The sequence below is a fragment of the Jaculus jaculus genome, chromosome 4 (assembly GCF_020740685.1).
Source record: "Jaculus jaculus isolate mJacJac1 chromosome 4, mJacJac1.mat.Y.cur, whole genome shotgun sequence".
NCBI classification, from domain to species: Eukaryota; Metazoa; Chordata; class Mammalia; order Rodentia; family Dipodidae; genus Jaculus; species Jaculus jaculus.
In genome coordinates, this window is record NC_059105.1 from 155,652,262 (window position 1) to 155,675,442 (window position 23,181).

The 23,181-nt window shown below is 42.4% G+C and overlaps 1 protein-coding gene across 2 annotated transcripts in view; it reads left to right on the top strand.

Annotated features, from left to right (window-relative positions):
* Ubxn7 (UBX domain protein 7) overlaps positions 1 to 23,181 on the top strand; it is a 79,323-nt gene that overhangs the window by 14,596 nt on the left and 41,546 nt on the right. For both annotated transcript variants that reach the window (XM_045147720.1, XM_045147721.1), the window contains exon 2: positions 18,826 to 18,973. In XM_045147720.1, coding sequence (XP_045003655.1) covers positions 18,826 to 18,973 — 148 coding nt within the window. The remainder of the gene's footprint in view (positions 1 to 18,825; positions 18,974 to 23,181) is intronic.

Here is a 23,181-nt window from a genome sequence, read left to right on the forward strand (position 1 = left end):
GGTAGAGGAACAGCTGGGTCAGTTGGTAACTCTATTTTCATGTATTTCAGGAGTTTCCATATTGATTTCTATAATGGTTGTACAAGTTTGCATTCCTACCAGCAATGATTGAGGGCTCCTCTTTCCCTTCATCCTCAACGAAATATATTCTTTGATGATTTAAAAAATATTTTATTTATTTTTAAGAGAGAGAGAGGCAGATAGAGAGAATGGGCAAACCAGGGCCTCCTAGCTACTGCAAACGAACTCCAGACACATGTGCCACCAAATTTTACATGGGCACTGGGGAATTGAACCTAGGTCCTTAGGCTTTGCAGGCAAGTTCCTTTTCTGCTACGCCATCTCTCTAGCCCTTGTCTGATTTTTAAATGATTGCTATCCTTTATGGAGTAAAGTAGTTGTTTTAATTTGCATTTCACTCCTGGTTAAGGTTGTTGTAAATTTTCTTAGGTATTAGCCATTTGTATTACTTCCTCTGAGAATTCCCTATTCAGGTCTCTACCTCCACCCCCACCTTTCTTTTTTTAGGTGGGGGGGTCTTTTTTTTTTTCCCCCCCTTTCCTGGGTAGGTTCTCATTCAGGCCAGGCTGACCTGGAATTCATTATGTACTCTCAGGGTAGCCTTGAACTCACAGTGGTCCTCCTACCTCTGCCTCACAACTGCTGGGATTAAAGTTATGTGCCACCACACCCAGCTGTGCCCCATTTTTTTTCCTTTTCTTAAAACTTTTTATTGACAGCTTCCATAATGATAGACAATAAACCATGGTAATTCCCTCTCCCCCCACTTTCCTCTTTGAAACTCTACTCTCCATCATACCCCTTCCCACTCTCAATCAGTCTCTCTTTATTTATTTATTTATTGTTTTTTTTTAATTTATTTATTTGAGAGCGACAGACACAGAGAGAAAGACAGATAGAGGGAGAGAAAGAGAATGGGCGCGCCAGGGCTTCCAGCCTCTGCAAACGAACTCCAGACACGTGCGCTCCCTTGTGCATCTGGCTAACGTGGGACCTGGAGAACCGAGCCTCGAACCGGGGTCCTTAGGCTTCACAGGCAAGCGCTTAACCGCTAAGCCATCTCTCCAGCCCTTGTTTTGTTTTTCAAGGTAGGGTCTCACTCCTGCACAGGGTGACCTGAAAATCACTATGTAGTCTCAGAGTGGCCTGGAACTCACGGCAATCCTCCTACCTCTGCTTCCTCGGTGCTGGGATTAAAGGCGTGCGCCACCACACCCAGCTTCTAGTCTCTCTTTATTTTGATGTCATCAGCTTTTCCTCCTCTTATGATGGTCTTGTGTAGTTAGAGTCAGGTGCTGTAAGGTCATGGATATCCAGGCCATTTTATGTCTGGAGGAGTGCGTTGTAAGGAGTCCTACTCTTCCTTTGGCTCTTACATTTTTTCCTCTACTTCTTCCGCAATGGACCCTGAGCCATGGAAGGTGGGATTGAGATATTTCAGTGCTGTGTGCTCCTCTGTCACTTCTTCTCAGCACCATGGTGCCTCTGAGTCATCCCAAGGTCACTGCCATCTGAAAAGAGAAACTTCTCTAACCAAAAGTGAGAGTAGCATTAATATATGGGTATGAACATTAAGAGAAATGCTTACTGGGCAGTTTGATGAGCATAGTATATACATTTAGCCAGACAGCAGCAGACGTTACACCCCTAGGGCTCATGACTACAGAGGAGGAATTAAGAAACAAACAAAACAGAACCAGTGTCACAGAGATAATTTTTAAAGGAAAAATACACATAAAAGAAAATTGTTTGGACATTCAGACTTTATTGAACAAAGTAGCCAGGTAGGGAATTAGACATTTATAAGATATATTATTTTTTCTAACGAAAGTGCAATGATTTTTAAGTTAGGTCTAGCAGGATTTCTCAGTGGCGTTGCAGCCTTGGCAATGTCCTGTAATGTTTTGGGTCCATCAGTGACCTCAATGTCTGATTTTGGTATCAGGGTGATGCTGGCTTCATAGAAGGAGTTGGTAGGAGTCTTTCCTTTTCTATTTTATGGAAAAGTTTGAGAAGCATTGGTGTTAGTTCTTCTATGAAGGTCTGGTAAAGTTCACCAGTGAAGATCCTGATGTGTTAGCACACACCTTTACTCCCAGCACTTGGGAGGAAGAAGTAGGAGGATCAACAAGAGTTCGAGGCTACCCTGAGACTCCATAGTGAATTCCAGGTCAGCCTGGACTAGAGTGAGACACTACCTCAAAAACCAAAAAGAAGGGCTGGAGAGATGGCTTAGCGGTTAAGTGCTTGCCTGTGAAGCCTAAGGACCCTGGTTTGAGGCTCGATTCCCCAGGATCCACAGTAGCCAGATGCACAAGGGGGCACACGCATCTGGAGTTTGTTCGCAGTGGCTCAAGGCCCTAGCGTGCCGATTCTCTCTCTCTCTCTGCCTTTCTCTCTCTCTCTCTTGCTCTCAAATAAATAAAACAAAAAAGAAAAAGAGAAAAGAAAAGAAGATTTCACCAGTGAATACATCTGGGCCTGGACATTTTTTAGTTCGGAGAATTTTTTGGGGGGGATTTTGGGGTAGGATTTCACTCTAGCCTAGGCTGACCTTAAATTTACTGTGTAGTCTCAGAGCAGCCTCAAACTCAATGGCAATCCCCTTACCTCTGCCTCCCAAGTGCTGGGAGTAAAGGTGTGTGCCACCACACCTGGAAACTGGGAGAATTTTATAACTGCTTAGATTTTCATACTTGTTTTAGGTCTATTTAAATGGTTAATCTCATCTTGATTTTCAAATTTAGTGGAGCATATGCTCTTATAGTATGTCCCTATGATTTTCTGAATTTCTCTGGTATCTGTTATGATGCTGCCTTTTTCATCTCTAATTTTATTAATTTGCTAAGGGTTTATCAATCTTGTTTATCCTTTCAAAGAACCAACTCTTTCTTTCATTGATTCTTTGCATTTTGTTTTTTTGTTTCTATTTCATTAATTTCTGCACTAACCTTTATTATTTCTTCCTGTCTACTGATTTTTGGATTGCCTTGTTTTTCCAAGGCCTTAAGGTGAAGCATTAATTTTTTAAATATTTTATTTATTTACTTATTAGAGAGGGAGAGAAAGAGGAAGACAGAGAGAACACAATCTTTTTTTTTATTTGAGAGCAACAGAGAAAGAGACAGATAGAGAGCATGAGAGAGAATGGGCGCGCCAGGGCTTCTAGCCACTGCAAATGAACTCCAGATGCGTGCACCCCCTTGTGCATCTGGCTAGCATGGGTCCTGGGGAATCGAGCCTTGAACGGGATCCTTAGGCTTCACAGGTAAGCGCGTAACCACTAAGCCATCTCTCCAGCCCGAAGCATTAATTTTTTAATATGGGCACTAGAGCTAAAAATTTCCCCCTTAGGACTGCCTTCATTGTATTCCAGAGGTTTTGGTTTGTTGTGTTCTCATTATCGTTTATTTGATTGAATGAATTTTTTAATTTCCTTCTTGATTTCTTCATTGACCCATTCGTCATTTAGTAATGTATTGTTTAGTTTCCATGATTTTGTGTATCCTTTCCAGCTTTTCTGGCTAATGATTTGAATACAGGGAATTATTTCAGTTTTTTCTGTATTTAAGGTTTGATTTGTGTCCTAATATATGGTCTGTTTTAGAGAAGTGCCATGTGCTGCTGAAAAGAATGTTTATTTTGTATCATTTGGATGAATTGTTCTGTAGATACCTGTTAAGGTCCATTTGTTCTATGACCTCATTTAATCCAGATACACATCTGTTTATTTTTTTTTGATGGGATACCTGTCAATTGATGAGAGTATGATGTTGAAGTCACTAACTACAACTGTCTTTAGTGTTATCTGTGACCTTAGTTCTAATAGTATTTGTTTGAAGAAATTGGGAGCCCCCATGTTAGATACATATATTTAGGATTGTAACGGCCTATTGGAGTGTTCTTTGTAAATTTTTTTTTTTTTTGGTTCATTTTTATTTATTTGAGAGTGACAAAGAGGAAGATAGAGAGAGAATGGGCGTGCCAGGGCCTCCAGCCATCAAACTCCAGACGTGTGCATCTGGCTAATGTGGGTCCTGGGGAATCAAGCCTCAAACCAGGGTCCTTAGGCTTCACAGGCAAGCGCTTAACTGCTAAACCATCTCTCCAGCCCTTGAGTGTTCCCTTAATTAATATAAACTGACCTTCCTTATCTTTTCTAAGTAATGTTGGTCTTAAGTCTACCTTGTCAGATACTAGGATAGGGACACCCACTTGTCTAGACCCATTGGCTTGAAACACTGTTTTCCAACCTTTCATCCTAAGATAGTATCTTTGTGGAAAGGTAAGTTTCTTGGAGGCAACAAATTGAAGGATCCTGCTGTTTAACCCAGTCTGCAAACCTATGTCTTTTGGTTGGGACATTGAGGCCATCTTTTGGTTGGGGCATTGAGGCCACTGATATTAAGAGTAATTATTGAAAGGTATGTATTATTTTTGCCATTTTTCTTGTTTTGTAGTTCTTCCAATTTTAGCTTTGCTGTCTTGTATAAACTAGTATTTGAGTATGGTTTAGTTTTTCCAGGTTCCTTATGTTAGTGCTTTTCTGGTTTGTTTTGTTTTGTTTTGTTTTTCTTTTTCAAGGTAGGGTTTAACTCTAGTTCAGGCTGACATGAAATTCACTGCAAAGTCTCAGGGTACCCTTGAACTCATGGTGATCCTCCTACCTCTGCCTCCCAAGTGCTGGGATTAAAAGTGCCACCATGCCTGGTTTATATGTGTGCTTTTCTTTCTCTTCAGCATGGAGTATCCTTTCAAGTATTTTCTGTAGAGCTGGTTTGGTTCTCATATATTCCTTTAGCTTTTTTTTGTAATGTCTTTATTTTTCTATTTGAATGGATAGCTTTGCAGGGTAAAGTAATTTTGGTTGACAGTTGTTATCTTTCAGAACTTGCAATACATCATTCGAAGCCCTCTGGCTTTTAAAATTTGTGTTGAGTAATCTGCTGTGATCCTGATGGACTTGCCTTTGTATGTGACTTGATGTTTTTCTCTAACTGCTTTCAGTATGTTTTCTTTGGTTTTTGTGTTTCGTAGTTTAATTATAATATGAAAGTGAGAGGCTCTCTTCTGATTTTGTCTGTTTGGCTGTAGGCTTCCTATATCTGTATTGGCATCACTTTCCGTACATGGGGGAAGTTTTCTTGTATGATTTTGTTGAAAATACCTGTTATGTCTTTGAGTGAACAACTTCTTCTGCTATGCCCTGAATTTTTATTTATTTATTTATTTATTTTTTGTTTTTTTCAAGGTAGGGGCTTGCTCTAGCCCAGCCTGTGTTGGAATTCACTCTGTGGTCTCAGGCTGGCCTTGAATTTACAGTGATCCTCCTACCTCTGCCTCCCAAGTGCTGGGATTAAAGGCGTGTGCCACCCTGCCAGGCTATGCCCTGAGTTTTTATGTTTGATTTTACTTAAGGCAGGGTCTCATAAGGCAGGGCCCTACCCTAGACTGACCTGGAATTCACTATGTAGTCTCAGGGTGGCCTTGAACTCAGCAATCCTCCTACCTGTGCCTCCTGAGGGCTGGGATTAAAGGTGTGCGCTGCCACGCCCAACTTCATTTCTAATATTTCTGATTGGTATTTGTTCATTATTTCTATTTTCTTACTCATGTTTGTATTGACCTACTTATTTTATTAAGTTGGTGTCTTGTGTTTTCTTGAGATTCCTTTAGGAGTTGGTTTTCTTTGATTCCTTTGATTTTGAACATACATATAATTAGTTTTAAAAAAATCTTTGTCAGGCATTTTATCTAAAGCAGTCTCATGTAGGTAGTATCTGATGCATTTATAATTTTTAGTGGGATTGTATTGTCTTGATTTTTTGTGTTTGTTGTATTATAATGCAGAGGATTTTGCATCTTGAATTAATTTGATGCTTGGGATTTCTAATATTCTGCAGTTTTCCTAGACGTGTAAGTATGACTGTGTATCTTCAGTGTAGGAGTTTAAGTTGTCAGATATTCCTCTTATATTCCAAGAGAAACAGCAGAAGTGACCTCAGGTGTTGAGTTTGCCTGCTAGTCAAGTTTTGTAGACTGGGTGAAGCAAAGTGCTGCCATATTCTAAAATTCATCTGAGCAATATAGGCATTCAATCAGAACCAGCACAGAGCATTTATATGAGTGGGGGGTTAAAGTAAACAGATAATCTAGTAACGTCAAAGTTCCTAAGGGTATGTGTTGCCCCAATCCCCTAATCCTGTCAAGTAGGAGGTTGAGATTTTTAGTCCGAAATGGGTTCCAAGTTAGTCTGGGGCCATTCATTCTCTGCCCCCAATAGTGACTTAAAGACGAAGGCCCCCAAGATCAGAAAATGTCAAAGGTACAACAGTCAACACCAAAACATAGCTCATTTGAGAAGGGTAAAGCCAACCAGAAATATGTTATTCAGATGTAATACATAACCTTTCCTGACATGGGAAGAGAATTTAGCACTTCCCGTGCAGGCCCACATATCTGGCTTTGTGTAAGTAGGCCCTGTTACCTTTTGGGATGGCTTCCAGTCTCACCAATGCTGAGTGCCCACCTTGATCCCTCTTGGTGCTGAGCTGAGTGGCTGGGGGAGAATGAGTTCTCTGGATGTTCACAGCCTTGACGGTTGGGGGGGGTGGTAGGAGATTTTGCAGGGTGCCTGGAGTTGTACCAGAGCTGCTTAGCTGGTCCTGTTTGTATCTCCCTCAGCAGCTGCTCAGCTGGTCTCTGCTGTTCCCATTCAGGTTTCTTGACTTTACAAGGAGGCTGATGCAAATGGAAAATCCCCTCACTTTGTTTCTGCTCTGAGCCACCATGTGGGCAGGCCCATGGATGGGGCTGCCAATTAGTAAACTAATAAAGCATTGAATATATTGTGGGCTGTTTATTCAAACTACCACAGATAGGGTATGGTTGGTAATTCCAGAGGTATTTCTCTTGCTGAGGGACCTTTTGCCATTCCATGTGAATTTTGATACTTTTTTTTCTATCTCTGTGAAGAATGATGCTGGGGTGCTGGGAGGATTTTTTTTTTTTTTTTTAGGTAGGGTCTCTCTCTAGCCCAGGCTGACCGGGAATTTACTATGTAGTCTCAGGGTGGCTTTGAACTCACAGCAGTCCTCTTACCTCTGCCTCCTGAGTGTTGGGGTTAAAGGTGTGCACCACCATGCCCAGTGATGCTGGGATTTTTTTCATCTTAAAAAATATATATTCTATTTATTTATTTGACAGAGAAGGTGGGGGGGGGGAGAGAGAATGGGTGTGCCAGGGCCTTCAGCCACTATAAAGGAACTCCAGACTATGTGCCCCCTTGTGCATCTGGCTAACATGGGTCCTGGGGAATTGAACCAGGGTCTTTTGCTTTGCAGGCAAACACCTTACTGCTAAGCCATCCCTCCAGCCCTGATGCTGGAATTTTTTTCTTAAGGGCTATTTTATTTATTTGTTTATTTATGAGAGTGACAGAGAGAGAAAGAGACAGAGAGAGAGAAAGAGAAAGAATGGGCATGCCAGGGCCTCCAGCCACTGCAAACAAACTATAGATACATGCACCACTTTGTGCATCTGGCTTATGCTGATACTGGGATTTTTATAGATAATTGCTTTTTTGTTGTTGTTTGTTTGTTTTTCAAGGTAGGGTCTCTAGCTCAGGCTGACCTGAATTCACTCTGTAATCTCAGAGTAGCCTCAAACTCATCATGATCCTCCTACCTCTGCCTCTTGAGTGCTGTGTTTATTTTTATTTTATTCTTATTTTTATTTTTGTTGTTTGAGTGCTGTGTTTAAAGGCATGCGACACCACACCCAGCTGTATGTTGCTTTTGGTGGAATTGCCATTTTCATGATATTCTGCCTATCCAGGAGCATGGAAAGTTCTTCCATGTTCTCATGTCTTCCTCAATTTCTTTCTTGAGTGTTATTATCTTTTCATTATATATGTCTTTCACTTCTTTGGGTGGATATTTGTCTTTTGTGTATAGGAAGGCTACTGATTTTTGTTTGTTGATTTTGTATACTGGTACTTTGCTGAAGAAATTGATTCTTTAGAAGTTTTCTGGTAGAATCTTTTGGGTCACATATGTATAGGATCATGTCATCTGCAAATAGTGCTAATTTGGCTTCTTCCTTTCCCATTTTTTTTTTTTCCCAAGGTAGGGTCTCACTCTAGCTCAGTCTGCCTTGGAATTCACTCTGTAGTCTCAGGGTTTCCTCGAATTTGTGATGATCCTCCTACCTCTGCCTCCCGAGTACTGGGATTAAAGGCGTGTGCCACCACACCCAGCTCCTTTCCAACTTTTTAAAAAAAAATTATGGTTTTATTTATTTATTTGAGAGTGAAAGAGAGAGAAAGAGGCAGATAGAGAGAATGGGCGTGCCAGGGCCTCCAGCCACTGCAAATGAACTCCAGATGTGTGTGCCTCCTTGTGCATCTGGCTAACGTGGGTACTGAGGAATCAAGCCTTGAACCGGGGTCCTTAGGCTTCACAGGCAAGCACCCAACCGCTAAGCCATCTCTCCAGCCCTCCTTTCCAATTTTTATCCCTATTATATCCTTCTTCTGCCTTGTTGCTTGTGCTAGGACTTCTAAAATTATGTTGAAGAAAGTAAGCACCACTGTCTTTTTTTTTTTTTTTTTTGAGGGGTGGGAGGAGGTAGGGCCTCATTCTGACTCAGGCTGACCTGGAATTCACTATGTAGTCTCAGGGCAGCCTAAATTTATGGTGATCCTCCTAACTTTGCCTCCTGAGTGCTGGGATTAAAGGTGTGTGCCAGCATGTCTGGCCTGATCTTATTTTTAAAAATATATTTTTTTAAATTTTTATTTATTTATTTGAGAGCGACAGACACAGAGAGAAAGAGATAGAGGGGGAGAGAGAATGGGCGCGCCAGGTTTCCAGCCTCTGCAAACGAACTCCAGACGCGTGCGCCCCCTTGTGCATCTGGCTAACGTGGGACCTGGGGAACCGAGCCTCGAACCGGGATCCGTAGGCTTCACAGGCAAGCGCTTAACTGCTAAGCCATCTCTCCAGCCCTTAAAAATATTTTTATTTATTTATTTTTTATTGACAACTTTCAAAATTGTAGACAATAACCCATGGTAATTCCCTCCCTTCTGCTACTTTCCCCTTTGAAATTACACTCTCCATTATACCCTTTCCCACTCTCTGTCAATATCTCTTTAATTTGATGTCATGATCTTTTCCTCCTATTATAATGGTCTTGTGTAGGTAGTGTCAGGCATCATGGATATCCAGGCCATTTTGTGTCTGGAGGAGCACATTGTAAGAAGTCCTACCCTTTCTTTGGCTCTTACATTCTTTTTTTCTTTTTTGGTTTTTCAAGTTATGGTCTCACTCTAGCTCAGGCTGACCTGGAATTCAATCTGTATTCTCAGGGTGGCCTCGAACTCACTGTGATCCTCTTACCTCTGCCTCCCGAGTGCTGGGATTAAAGGCATGCACCACCACGCCTGGCATAGCTCTTACATTCTTTCCGCCACATCTTCCGCAATGGACCCTGAGCCTTGGAAGGTGTGATAAAGATATTGCAGTGCATGTACCACCTTGTGCATCTGGCTTATGTGGGTCCTGAATAATTGAACCTAGGTCTTTTGACTTTGCAGGCAAGTGCCTTAACCACCAAGCCATCTCTCCAGCCCTTGTTCCTAATCTTTTGTGTTTATTTTTATTTATTTATTTGAGTGTGACAGAGAGAGTGAATATGTGTGTGCCAGGGCCTCCAGCCACTGCAAAGGAACTCCAAGTGCATGCGCCACCATGCACATCTGGCTTATGTGGGTCCTGGGGAATTGAGCCTCAAAGCGGGGTCCGTAGGCTTCATAGGCAAGCACTTAACTGCTGAGCTGTCTCTCCAGCCCCCCTTTTTCTTAATCTTAATGGGAACCTCTTTAGTCTTTTCTCATTCATTAAGTATGGTTTGGATCTTTGGTGCTTTTTTTTTTTTAATTCTTTTTTTTAAAAATTATTTATTTATTTGAGAGCGACAGACACAGAGAGAAAGACAGATAGAGGGAGAGAGAGAGAATGGGCGTGCCAGGGCTTCCAGCCTCTGCAAACGAACTCCAGACGCATGTGCCCCCTTGTGTATCTGGCTAACGTGGGACCTGGGGAACCGAGCCTCGAACCGGGGTCCTTAGGCTTCACAGGCAAGCGCTTAACCACTAAGCCATCTCTCCAGCCCTCTTTGGTGCTTTTTATATAGCCTTTATTATGTTGAGATGTAATCCTTCTATGCCTATTCTTTCCAGTGGTTTGATCAAGAAGTGGTGTATTCTATTCTCTGTATCAAACAAAATGATCATATGCGGGGCTGGAGAGATGGCTTGGTGGTTAAGGAGGTGCCTGGAAAGACAAAGATCCCCGTTTGGGGGCTGGAGAGATGGCTTAGCGGTTAAGTGCTTGTCTGTCCATTTTTTTTTCATTTAATTCTCTGGTGAATGTTTGGTAGAATTTGGCTGAGAATCCTTTTCATTTTGGGGAGGTTTTTGATTACATATTTTTTTTCCTAAATATTTTTATTTATATAAGGGGGGGGAGGGAGGGAGGGAGGGAGAGAATGGGCACATCAGGTCATTCAGCTTCTGCAGATGAACTCCAAAGGCATGTGCTACCTTGTGCATCTGGCTTACATGGGTCTTGGGAAATTGAACCTGGGTCCTTTGGCTATACAGGCAAGCACCTTAATCAGCAAGCCAATTTCTTCAGCCCCTCAGTTACTCTTTCAATCTCAATGGATGCAGTAGGTTTGTTTAGATTTATTTGTGCTGTATTTAGTTTTGGTAGGTGGTATGTGTCTAGGAATTCATCAATTCTTCAGGGCTTTCCAGTTTTGTGGAATAGAGATTTTGGAAGTATGTCCTATGATTCTTCCAATTTCATTGATGTCTGTTTTGACTTCATTTAAAATTCTTAATTTGAGACTTCTTTTTTTATTGTTTGGTCAAATTGGCCAGGGATTTATCAGTTTTATTTATTTTCTCAAAGAACTTCCTCTTTGCCAGGTGTGGAAGACAATACCTTTAATCCCAGCATTTGGGAGGCAGAGGTAGAAGGAGGATTGATTGCCTTGCCTTCAAGGCCACCCTGAGGATATTTAGTGAATCCTACCTCTGCCTCCCTTGTGCTGAGATCAAAGGTGTGTGTCGGGGGGGTCGAGGACACCCCAGTTCGTTCATTTCTGCTTGTTCATTTAGGTAGAGAGGTTATTGAGATCTCGCTGTCTTTTTTTCTTTTTTTGGTTTTTCAAGGTAGGGTTTCACTCTAGCTCAGACTGATCTGGAATTTGTTATGTTTTGTTTTTGTTTTCATTCAGTTCCAGAAATTTTACATTTTCTTTTTGATTTCTTCCACGACCCACTCATTGGTTTATAGGGTTTTGTTCATTCATGCTTTAGGAGCTGTTGTATTTTCTGTTGTTTTTCTTGTTAGTTTCTAGCTTTAATATAATAATAATAATAATAATAGTGGTCTGATATGATGCAGGAATTTATGCCAATATTCCTGAATTTATGGAGACATGCTTTGTACTCATATATTTTATGATATATTTTCAAGAGTATTCTATGGGTTGCTGAGAGGAATATGTATTCTGTAGAATTTGGGTGCCTTGTCCTATTGATGTCTGTTAATTTGAGTTGATCTGTAGTATTACTAAGCTCCATTCTTTCCCTGTTGATATGCTGCTTGAATGACTTGTCTGATAGTAGAATGTTGACATCCCTACTATGACTGTTTGTTGTCAGGTAGGTTTTGTTTTATAAAATGTGGCGCACCTATGTGTGGTGCGTATAGAATTATGATTGTGATGTCTTCTTTTAGGGATTGTTCCCTTCATGAGGAAAATGTGGCCTTTTTCCTTTCTGATTACTTCTAGTTTGAAGTCCTTTTTTTTTTTTTTTTTTCGAGTTTTTCAAGGTAGGGACTCGCTCTAGCCCAGGCTGACCCAGAATTTACTGTGGAGTTTCAGGGAAACCTCGAACTCACAGCAATCCTCCTACTTCTGCCTCCCAAGTGCTGAGATTAAAGGCGTGCACCACCACGCCCGTCTAGTTTTATTTTTCCAATTTTTATTAACATTTTCCATGATTATAAGAAATATCCCAAGGTAATACCCTTCTTCCCCCCTCTTTTCTCTTTGAAATTCCATTCTCCATCATATCCCCTCCCCCTCTCAATCAATCTCTCTATTTTGATGTCATGACCTTTTCCTCCTTTTATGATGGTCTTGTGTAGGTAGTATCAGGCACTGTGAGATCATAGATATCCAGGCCATTTTATGTCTGGAGGGAGCACGTTGTAAGGAGCCCTACCCTTCCTTTGGCTCTTACATTCTTTCCACCATCTCTTCCACATTATACCTTGAGCCTTGGAAGATGTGATCGAGATGTTACTCAGTAATCCAGTCACATGTTTATAGCACTGTGATACCTTCTGAGTTGTCCCAATGTCACTGCAATCTGTAAAGAGATTTTCTACCCAAAGTGAGATTAGCGTTAATATAAGGGTATGAATATTAAGAGAAGTGCTTACTGAGCAGTTTGATAAGCATAGTATGTACATTTAGCCAGACACCAGCAGATGTTACACCCTTGGGCTCATGATTACTCCTGTTTTAAGTTTTCAGTATCAGGGATGTATTCCCTCCCATGGAGTGGGCCTCAAGTCCAACTGGAGGGCAGTTGGTTTCCACCACAATAAATGTGCCACTATTGCACCCATTGGCTCATTTTGCCTGGTTGGCCAATTATAAGACTTGCAGTGTCCACTGTTGAGTATCTTCACTGTTAGTATCTCTTTCTCCCATTGAACTGCATGTAGAATGGCTTCTTCCAGCTTTCTGTCAGCTGAGTCTACATGGAGGAGGTTATCAGCTCAGTTCCAGCAGGATTTCTCAGTGGCCTTGAAGCCCAAGTATGTGGAGTCTTCAGCAATAGGGGCTTACCACCTATTCCTGGTGGGAAATCAAGGGCCTCAGCAATGGCCTATAATGTTTTGGGGGCATCAGGGACCTCCCTGGCCAACACCTCACTGGAAGGTATCCCATCCCTGGCACTGAAAATTTTCTAGCAATGATCTACGGCTCCTGAGTGTTCCATTGTCCAGAACTAGAGAATTCCATATGTTTTATTTATATCCTTTTAGATTTTGATTAGCCCTCCCTCCACCTGCCTCCTAGTTTTTTATTTCCATTTGCTTGGAAAATAGTTTTCCATCCTTGAAGTCTATTCTTAGTGGTGAGGTAGGTTTCTTAAAGACAGCAGGTGGAAGGGTACATTTTCCTGACCCATCCCGTTAACTTGTCTTTTGATGGGGCAGTTAAAACCATTAGTAGTTAAGGTTATACCTGTGTGGTTCTAGTTGGTCTCAGTTACTTTGGAAGCTGTATGCGTTTTGGTGCTTTCTGGGCTTTGTATGTATGTGCCCACGCTCATCTGGGTCATTTGTTCTTTGTGGGCTCTTGAGGCTGGCTTGTTCACCTTTTCTGTGTTGAGTGTTTCCCGAAGTTTCCTCTGTAGTTTTGTCTTTGTGTTCATGTAATTGTAGAGCTGGGTTTTATCACGGAAGGTTTTCCTTTCACCATCTATTATGAGGGATAGTTTTGCTAGGTACAGTAGTTTGGGTTAGAAGCCATAGTTTTTAGATTTTGAAGTGTTCCATTCCAAGCCCTCTGGCTTTCACAGTTTCCATTGAAAAGTCTGAGGTAATTCAGATGTTACTGCCTTTATATGAGTTGTTTCTCTCTTGCTGCTTTTTGCACTCTGTGTTGCTTTAGAACCTTACTATGATGTACCTTGGAGAGTTTCTTTTTATTTTATTTTATTTTTTCTCAATTTTTTATAAACATTCTCCATGATTATAAAAAATATCCCATGGTAGTACCCTCCCTCCCTCCACATTCACCTTTGAAATTCCATTCTCCATCATATCCCCTCCCCATCTCAACCAGTCTCTCTCTCTCTCTCTTTTTTTTGATGTCCTGATCTTTTCCTCCTCTTATGATGGTCTTGTCTAGATAGTGTCAGGCACTATGAGGTCATGGATGTCCAGGCCATTTTATGTCTGGAGGGAGCACGTTGTAAGGAGTACAACCCTTCCTTTGGTGCCCCGGCCAGTGGGGACTTGAACAAGGACTTGAGGAGAAATTATCCTGAGTGAGAGAAGGCAAACAGACACAAGAAGGAGACCATGCTAGATGTTTCTCAAGTCCTCGAGAGTTTATTCTTTCATGTAGGTTTGTAAAGGGTTGTAGGGGGAAGGGGACGTGGTCAGGGCAAGGAGTTGTCAGGAAACCTAGAGGGGATGTGTTGCAGTCCGGTTTGCATTGCTGGTAGAAATCACCCAACCAAGAGTAGCTTCTGGGAAAAAGAGATTTATTTTGGCTTATAGGCTCAAGGGGAAGCTTCATGATGGCAGGGGAAAACGATGGCATGAGCAGAGGGTGGACATCACCCCCTGGCCAACATAAGATGGACCACAGCAACAGGAGGGTGTGCCAAACACTGGCAAGGGGAAACTGGCTTTAAAGCTCATAAGCCCGCCCCCAACAATACACTCCCTCCAGGAGGCATTAATTCCCAAATATCCATCAGCTGGGGAGCTAGCATTCAGAACAGCTAAGTTTATGGGGGACACCTGAATCAAACCACCACATTCCGCCCCTGGCCCCCATAAACTGATATCTATACATGATGTAAAATACAATGCTTTCAGTCTGACTTTAAAAATCCCTATAGTTTTTATCAATTCCAATGATGTTCATATATCCCCATAGTTCAAGATCTTTTAACTGAGCCATAATACCAAAAAATAACCTCAAAAAACCCATAATGGCACAGAATAAATATTCACACTGCAAAAGATGGCATTGGGCATAGCAAAGAAACATTCAATCAATACAAGATTTAAAACAACTAGGGCAAACATCAAACTCTAGCTTCAAGTCCAGCAACTCTAACCAGTGACAAATCTTCAAGTCTGATAATTCTAACCAGCAACAAGTCAATGGCATTCCAATTCCGCCCCTCCAGCTAGGCTACTCACAGTCCTGGGAACTTCATCGGGGCCAGCAGCTCCTTGGCAGCCATCTCATGGTCCTGGCATCTCCACTGGGTCTCCACTGCAAGCCACAGTTCATCCTTATGGCCCCATGGGGTCTCTATGCAGGCAACCAGCAAACCTGTTTCACACTGCCCATGGCCATTTCCAAAACACAAGACCGTGTTGCAAACTCAATGACCCTCTTTCCAGCATTTCTTATACTCCACAATACCAGGTAGGGTGCCAATTTGTTAATCCAAGGGGGAATAAAGCAGACTTTGAAGAACAGGACACTCCTTGAGCATTCAGGCCCTTTAAAAAGAGTCGACATTCTTCCTGTTACCCCAGCGCAGGTCAGCTAGCCCAGTCTCAAAGGTTGTAATCTGAGTTGCAGCTGAACAGGCAACAGTTCACCCAAAGGTTTTTCTTTCTGTGCCATATCCCTCTGCACACACCAGTTCATTTCTACGTAAAGCAACCCTGCACAACTTCTCAGGACACGGGCATAAGAGCAAGCTTCTTACACAAACTGCTAGCCCAGTCCAGGCAAAGCTCTTTCTCACCCTCATAAGCCAAACCTCACAGTCCATAGTTCTTACTGCATTAAAAGGTCTTTCAGCTCTGACCAGGTTAGACCATCAAGCTGTACTTACAGCACTGCAAGGCATCTCTTAGGCCAAGGTTTCAACTCCTTCCACATTCCTCTTGAAAATCAGCTCCAAAAGGCCAAAGCCACACAGTCAGGTGTCTAGCAGCAACCCCACTTCTGGTACCACTTTACTGTTGCAGTCCGGTTCGCATTGCTGGTAGAAATCACCCAACCAAGAGTAGCTTCTGGGAAAAAGAGATTTATTTTGGCTTACAGGCTCGAGGGGAAGCTTCATGATGGCAGGGGAAAACGATGGCATGAGCAGAGGGTGGTCAATAACAACAAGCACTCAGGTCCTGTAGCAACTGCAAATGAACTTTACACATGTGCATCTGGCTTACGTGGGTTATGTGGGTTCTGGGAATCGAATATGTGTTCTTAGGCTTTGTAGTCAAGTGCCTTAACTGCTAAGTCATCTCTCTAGCTCCTCGTGGTTTTTTTTTTTTTTTTTTTGGCGGTAGGGTCTCACTCTAGTTCAGGCTTACCTGGAATTCACTATGTAGACTCAGGGTGGCTTTGAACTCAATGAGGATCCTCCTATCCCTGCCTCCCAAGTGCTGGGATTAAAGGCATGTGCCACCACGCTTGGCTACCGCTTGTTTTCTTGATAATTGTCATTCTGACAGAGGTAAGATAGAATCTCAAAGTAGTTTTAATTTATATTTCCCTGATGACTAAAAATATAGAACATGTCTTCAGATGCTTATAGGTCACCTGTATTTCTTCTTTTGAGAACTCTATTTAGTTCCATCAGCCCATATTTTGATTGAGTTGTTTGATTTCTTATTATTTAGTTTGTTTAGTTTTATTAATTAGAGATAGAGACAGAATGGGCATGCCAGGGCTTCCAGCTACTGCAAATGAACTCCAGATGTATGTGTCACCTTGTGTATCTGGCTTATGTTGGTCCAGGGGAATCAAACCTGGGTCATTTGGCTTTGCAGGCAAGTGCTTTAACCACTAAGCTATCCCTCCAGCCCTTATTATTTAGCTTTTTGAGTGCTTTGTATATCCTAGATGTTATTCCTCCATCAGATGTATAGCTTTCAAAGATTTTCTCATATTCTGTAGATTGACCTCTTTGCTCTATTACAGTGTCTCTGGCTGTACAAACCCTTTTTAATCTCATGAGTACCTAATCTTCCCCCCCCCCCAGGAGAGAGAGAGAGAGAGAGAGAGAGACAGAGCTAGTGAGAGGGGGGTGGGGGATTGGCATGCCACGGCCTCAGCTGCAGAACTCGAACTCCAGACGCTTGTGCCACCTAGTGGGCATGTGCAACCTTGCACTTGCCTCACCTTTGTGGGTCTGGCTTATGTGGGATCTGGAGAGTCAGACATGGAGGTCCCAATCTTTGATAAATGGTTTTACTTCCTGAGCAAATGGAGTTATATTATGAAAGTCATTGCTTAGGCCAGCATTTTGAAATGTTTCCTTTACTCTTTCCTCTAACAGTTTCATTTTTAGGTCTGATATTCAGGTCTTTAATCCCTGTTTTTCTGCCAATGCCATGTTGTTTTTGTTATTGTGGCTTTGTAATAGATCAAAAATTGAATATGGTGATAAGAATTGATAAAAATAATATCAAGAAGGATAAGTTATGGGTTACTGAGTTTCTTTAGGGAGAAATCATAAATTGTGGAGGTTATTTATGGGAACTTGGGGTCTGAGAAGAGTCTGGAGCAGAGTCACTAGCACATGGAAGATAGAAAACACACTTGTGTGGAAGACCCAGCATAGTTCTTGAGGTTCATTTAAGAGACTTTGAGGTCTAGGAAGAGGCTGGAGCAGAGCATGTAGAAGATAGAACCTAAGAGCTTTAGTTGGGAGGTTTAGAAGAAACATGCATGTGTGTGGAAGGCACAGCATCTGCCCTGAGCCTCCCCATGGAAGAAGTTAAGAGAGCAAGTGGTGATGGCCTAAGGAAGAATAGCAGAGACCAGAAAATACAGGTGAGAAATGGTTAGTAAAAAGTTATACCCATGGTTGCCCTAAGTTTAGAGAAATTACACAGGTAGCAGGCCCAGAGACTTTAAGGAAATAACTACGTGGCAGATGTGTAGTGTAAAATAAAAACAACATGATAGACTGAAAGATGAGAGAAAAATCATACATGTAATAAAGGGGAGAAGTTTCCCCTTACAACCATATGAAAGCATAAAACAAATAGATGGCAAGGAAAAAAACTACCAAGGGCAAGCAAAAATGCTCTAGGGAAGCCGGGCGTGGTGGCGCAGGCCTTTAATCCCAGACAGAGGTAGGAGGATCGCCAGGAGTTCAAGGCCACCCTGAGAATACATAGTGAATTCCAGGTCAGCCTGGGCTAGAGTGAGACCCTACCTCAAAAAACCAAAAACAAAACAAAACAAAACAAAAAAAAACTCTAGGGGAAAGCCAGGCTTAGCATGTGTCCAGACAGAAGTCACAGAGTGGTGGGAACAGCAAGGACAAGCCTTTATATTTGATTGAAAATGCATTCTTTCTTGGATTCAGGTTTGTCGATGAAAGTCCTGATTGGTTTGCAGATTCAAGGGGCCTGACCCCAAAGGCCAGTCCACCTAGGTAGTGTGCTAGACTCTGCATTGCAGCCATTGTTTCTTGCCAAGAGTGGGTGGCATCTTCTGGTTTCCTTTTTGGGCTCCTGTCCCTAATTGAAACTGCCTAGAAGACGCTAGCTTTCTCCTGAGTCCCCTTCAGATGTATGTGTATGTGTCCATGTGTGTGCGTATAGGCATGTTCACGCTAAAGACACAACACATTTCAAGTCTCTGTTCTTGCTTTCCCCCTCATATGAAGCAGGGTCTAGTTCTTATTTCACTGCTCTGATTGTCAGGCTAGCTGGCTTCAGGAAAATTCTCCTGTCTCTGCCTCTCATCTTGCCCGTCGTATGCTCTGAATACAGAAGCCCACCACAGCTTCTGGATTGTGCATGGGTTCTGGAGATCTGAACTCGGGCATTTACACTTGCATGGCAAGTGGCTTTATCACCTTGTCCCAGGGTCATTCATTTTAAAGGGGAAAAGGATTATTGATTTGCTTGGGAATTCTGTATTTCAATGTGAGCTGGATATGAGAAAGTTTTGTTTTCTCTCTATAACTTTTTTCTCTTCCTCTTGCTGTTTCAGGTGCAAGTGAAAGTGTAGGAAAACATATGCTTGAAGCTTGCAACAATAATCTGGAGATGGCAGTCACTATGTTTTTGGATGGTGGAGGAATTGCTGAGGAGCCCAGTACCAGTTCAGCAAGTGTCTCTGCTGTCAGACCACACACCGAGTATGAACTTACTATTTATTGCTAGGAGCTACCCCTTGCTTAAATTAAGAAGTTGCATTTTTATCAGCTTAAGTCAATTTTCTGGTTTTGAAAAACTTAAATGGTTGAAAGCTTCTGAAAAAGTATCGTGGAAATTTTTGTGCTTATGTACCTTAATTGTCTAGAACACTGTCATGTCTATTATAACTTAACCCTCCTCTCCTTTCCAAACATCAAGAAATATGTGGATTGTATGTGAGGTCTGTAAAAATATTTTCATGAGTGGAGGGGACAAGTGTGTGTGTGTGTGTTTGTGTGTGTGTGTGTGTGTGTGTGAGGGGGTACACACCAGGGTCACTTGCCACTGCAAATGAATTCCAGATGCATATGCCACTTTGTACACCTGGCTTTAGTGGGTACTAGGAGAATTGAACCAGTAGGCTTTATAAGCACATGCCTTTAACAATTCATATTTCTTTATCCTCTGCCTCCCCCCTCCATGTGAAATCTTAAAAGTTAATAGGCTAGTGGAATCCTGGAGCTGGGGTTTTATGTGTCTTAGAGCAGCCAGCAAAAAGAATTTTATAGATTGGCATCTTCATCATCATTATTTTACCTATGGGGAAACAAAATCAAACCCATTTTCCAAGCTAGAAAACAGTTAAGCTTCAGATATGGAAGTCCATAAAAGCTCCTGTTGTTTTTTTTTTTTTTTTTTTTTTTTTGCATTGTCCTGGGTTAGAGTTAGACCCTACCTCAGGAAGAAGAAAAACACAAACCTAAGGTTGAAGATGTGGCTTAGTGGTAGAATGTATGCTAGCGTGCACGGGGCCTGGGGTTAACCCTCTAGCACCAACAACTAAATAATGTAATTTAAAAAAATTTAGTCCTTCGTTTTTATTATTTATTACATGAAAAGCATCCCCAGTGTTTAAAAGTATAAGACATTGAGAATATAATAAATAGCAAAAGAAAAAAATTGGTGTTTTAGCCCTTTATATTTGTTTGGTAGGCATTTAAAGTAATTGCCTGTTGGTTACTACTTCAGCAGTCTTTGGAAAATTATGAGACATGAACAGGCCATTGCACCCAAATGTATTTGGGGTGTTTTGTGTATTTTTGAGCATTTTATCACTGGGTAGCTTAGGCTAGGTATGATACTTGCCCAGACCTTTTTTTGGGGGGGGTGTTTCAAGGTAGGGATTCATTCTACTCCAGGCTGACCTGGAATTCACTCTGTAGTCTCAGAATGGCCTCGAACTCACAGTGATCCTCCAAGTGCTGGGATTAAAGGCGTGCACTACCACACCCAGTTCATTTTATTTTACTTTTTATGAGAGAGAGAGAGAAGTGGCACCTCAGGGCCTCACACTGCAGTCAAATTTCAGGTGCATGCACCACTTAGCATGTGCAAACCTGTGTTTGTGCATATGGCATACATGGGATCTGGAGAGTTGAACATGGGTCCTCAGACTTTGCAGGCAAGTGCCTTAACCAGTAAGACATCTCTCCAGCCCTAGGTTTCTTTTTCAATTACATATTTTATTTATTTATTTGAAAGAGTGAAAGAGAGAGAGAGAAGGAGGGGGGTCAGATAGAGAATGAGCATGCCAGGGCCTCTAGCCACTAAATCAACTACAGATGCATGCGCCACCTTGTGCATCTGGCTTATGTGGGTACTGGAGAATCAAGCCCTGGGTCCTTAGGTTTCACAGGCAGGCGCCTTAACTGCTAAGCAATCTCTTCAGCCCTATTAGTAGTTGCTGCTGCTGCTGTTGGTTGTGTGTGTGTGTGTTCATGTTCATGTGTGTGTGCACATGAGCACATACGAGCATCTTTGTGGAGGTTAGAACACAACCTCAGGTGTACATTGCTCAGGTATTGACCACATTTTTTTTTTTTTTGGTCCCTATTATTTTTATTTTTTTCTCAATTTTTATTAACATTCTCCATGATTATAAAAAATATCCCATGGTAATACCCCCCTCCACTTTTCCCTTTGGAATTCCATTCTCTATCATATCCCCTCTCCATCTCAATCAGTCTCTCTTTTATTTTGATGTCATGGTCTTTTCCTCCTCTTATGATGGTCTTGTGTAGGTAGTGTCAGGCACTGTGAGGTCATGGATATTCAGACCATTTTGTGTCTGGAGGAGCATGTTGTAAGGTAAGGAGTCCTACCCTTCCTTTGGCTCTTTTCGTTACCTCTTCCACATTAGACCCTGAGTCTTGGAAGGTGTGATCGAGATGTTACTCAGTACTCCAGTCACTCCTTTCCAACACTATGTTACCTTCTGAGTCATCCCAAGGTCACTGCCATCTGAAAAGAGAAGGTTCTCTACCCAAAGTGAGAGTAGTGTTAATATAAGGGTATGAATATTAAGAGAAGTCCTTACTGGGCAGTTTGATAAGCATAGTATATACATTTTTCTAGACATAGGCAGATGTTACACCCCCAGGGCTCATGACTACCCCTGTTTTATGTTTTCAGTATCAAGGATGTATTTCCCCCCCACACACACACCCGCCCAATGGAGTGGGCCTCCAGTCCAATTGGAGGGCAGTTGGTTTCCAACATGAAAGACATGCCACTATTGTACCTGTTGGCTCATTGGCCTAGCTGGCCAATTACAGGGCTTGAAGTGTACACTTTTGAGTATCTTCTCTGGTGATATCTGTTTCTCCTATTGAACTACATGTAGAATGGCTTCTTCCAGCTTTCTGTCAGCTGCTGACCACCTTTTCTGAGACAGGGTCTCTCCTTTGTTTGGAACTCACCAATTAAGTTAACTGGCCAGTGAGCCTGAGGGGTTGTTGCAGTCAGGTTCTCATTGCTGGTAGAAATCACCAGATCAAGAGCACCTTTTGGGAATAAAGGGTTTATTTGGCTTATAGATCTAGGGGAAGCTCTATTATGCCAGGGGGAAATGATGGTATGAGCAGAGGATGGACATCACCCCCTGGCCAACATAAGGTGGACACTGATTATAATGCCCATAAGCCAACCCCCAACAATGCACTGCCTCCGGGAGGCATTAATTCCCAAATCTCTCATCAGCTGGGAACCTAGCATTCAGAACACCTAAGTTTATGGGGGGACACTTGAATCAACACCACATTCCACCTCTGGCCTCCATGAACTGATAACCATACATGATTTAAAATGCAATGCATTCATTCAACTTTAAAAGCCCCTAGAGATTTTTTGTTGTTGTTGTTTGTTTTTGTTTTTTGTTTTTCAAGGTAGGGTCTCACTCTAGCTCAGGCTGACCTGGAATTCACTATAGAGTCTCAGGGTGGCCTCAAACTCACAGCCATCCTCCTACCTCTGCCTCCCGAGTGCTAGGATTAAAGGCATGCACCACCACACCCGGCCAAAAGTCACCATAGTTTTTATCAATCCCAATGATGTTCAAACATTCCCATAGTCCAAGGTCTTTTTTTTTTAAATATTTTATTTATTTATTTGAGAGCGACAGAGACAGAGAGAAAGACAGATAGAGGGAGAGAGAGAGAGAATGGGCGCGCCAGAGCTTCCAGCCTCTGAAAACGAACTCCAGATGCATGCGCCCCCTTGTGCATCTGGCTAACGTGGGACCTGGGGAACTGAGCCTCGAACCGGGGTCCTTAGGCTTCACAGGCGAGCGCTTAACCGCTAAGCCATCTCTCCAGCCCCAAGGTCTTTTCTTTTTTGGAGGTAGGGTCTCACTCTAGACCAGACTGACCTGGAATTCACTATGTAGTCTCAGGGTGGCCTCGAACTTATGGTGATCCTGGTGATCCACCTGCATCTGCCTCCCAAGTGCTGGGATTAAAGACATGTGCCACCATGGCCAGCTAGTCCAAGGTCTTTTAACCGAACCATAATACCAAAAACTCCCAGAAATACCCATAATGGCACAAAATATACATTCCCACTGCAAAAGATGGCACCGGGCATAGCAAAGAATATTCAGTAAATACAAATCAAGGCAAATATCAAACTCTGTAGCTCCAAGACCAACAACTCTTGCCAGTGACAAGCCTCTAAGTCCTAACCAGCATCAATTCTCTGGCGTTACAATTCCACCTCTCCAGGTAGGCTACTCACAGTCCAGGAAAACTTCATCCAGGGCCAGCAGCTAGCTCTCCTTAGCAGCCATTTCGTAGTCCCGGCATCGCCACTGGGTCTCCACTGCAACCCACGGTTCATCCTGACAGCTCCATTTAGTCTCCATGCCGGCACTCCT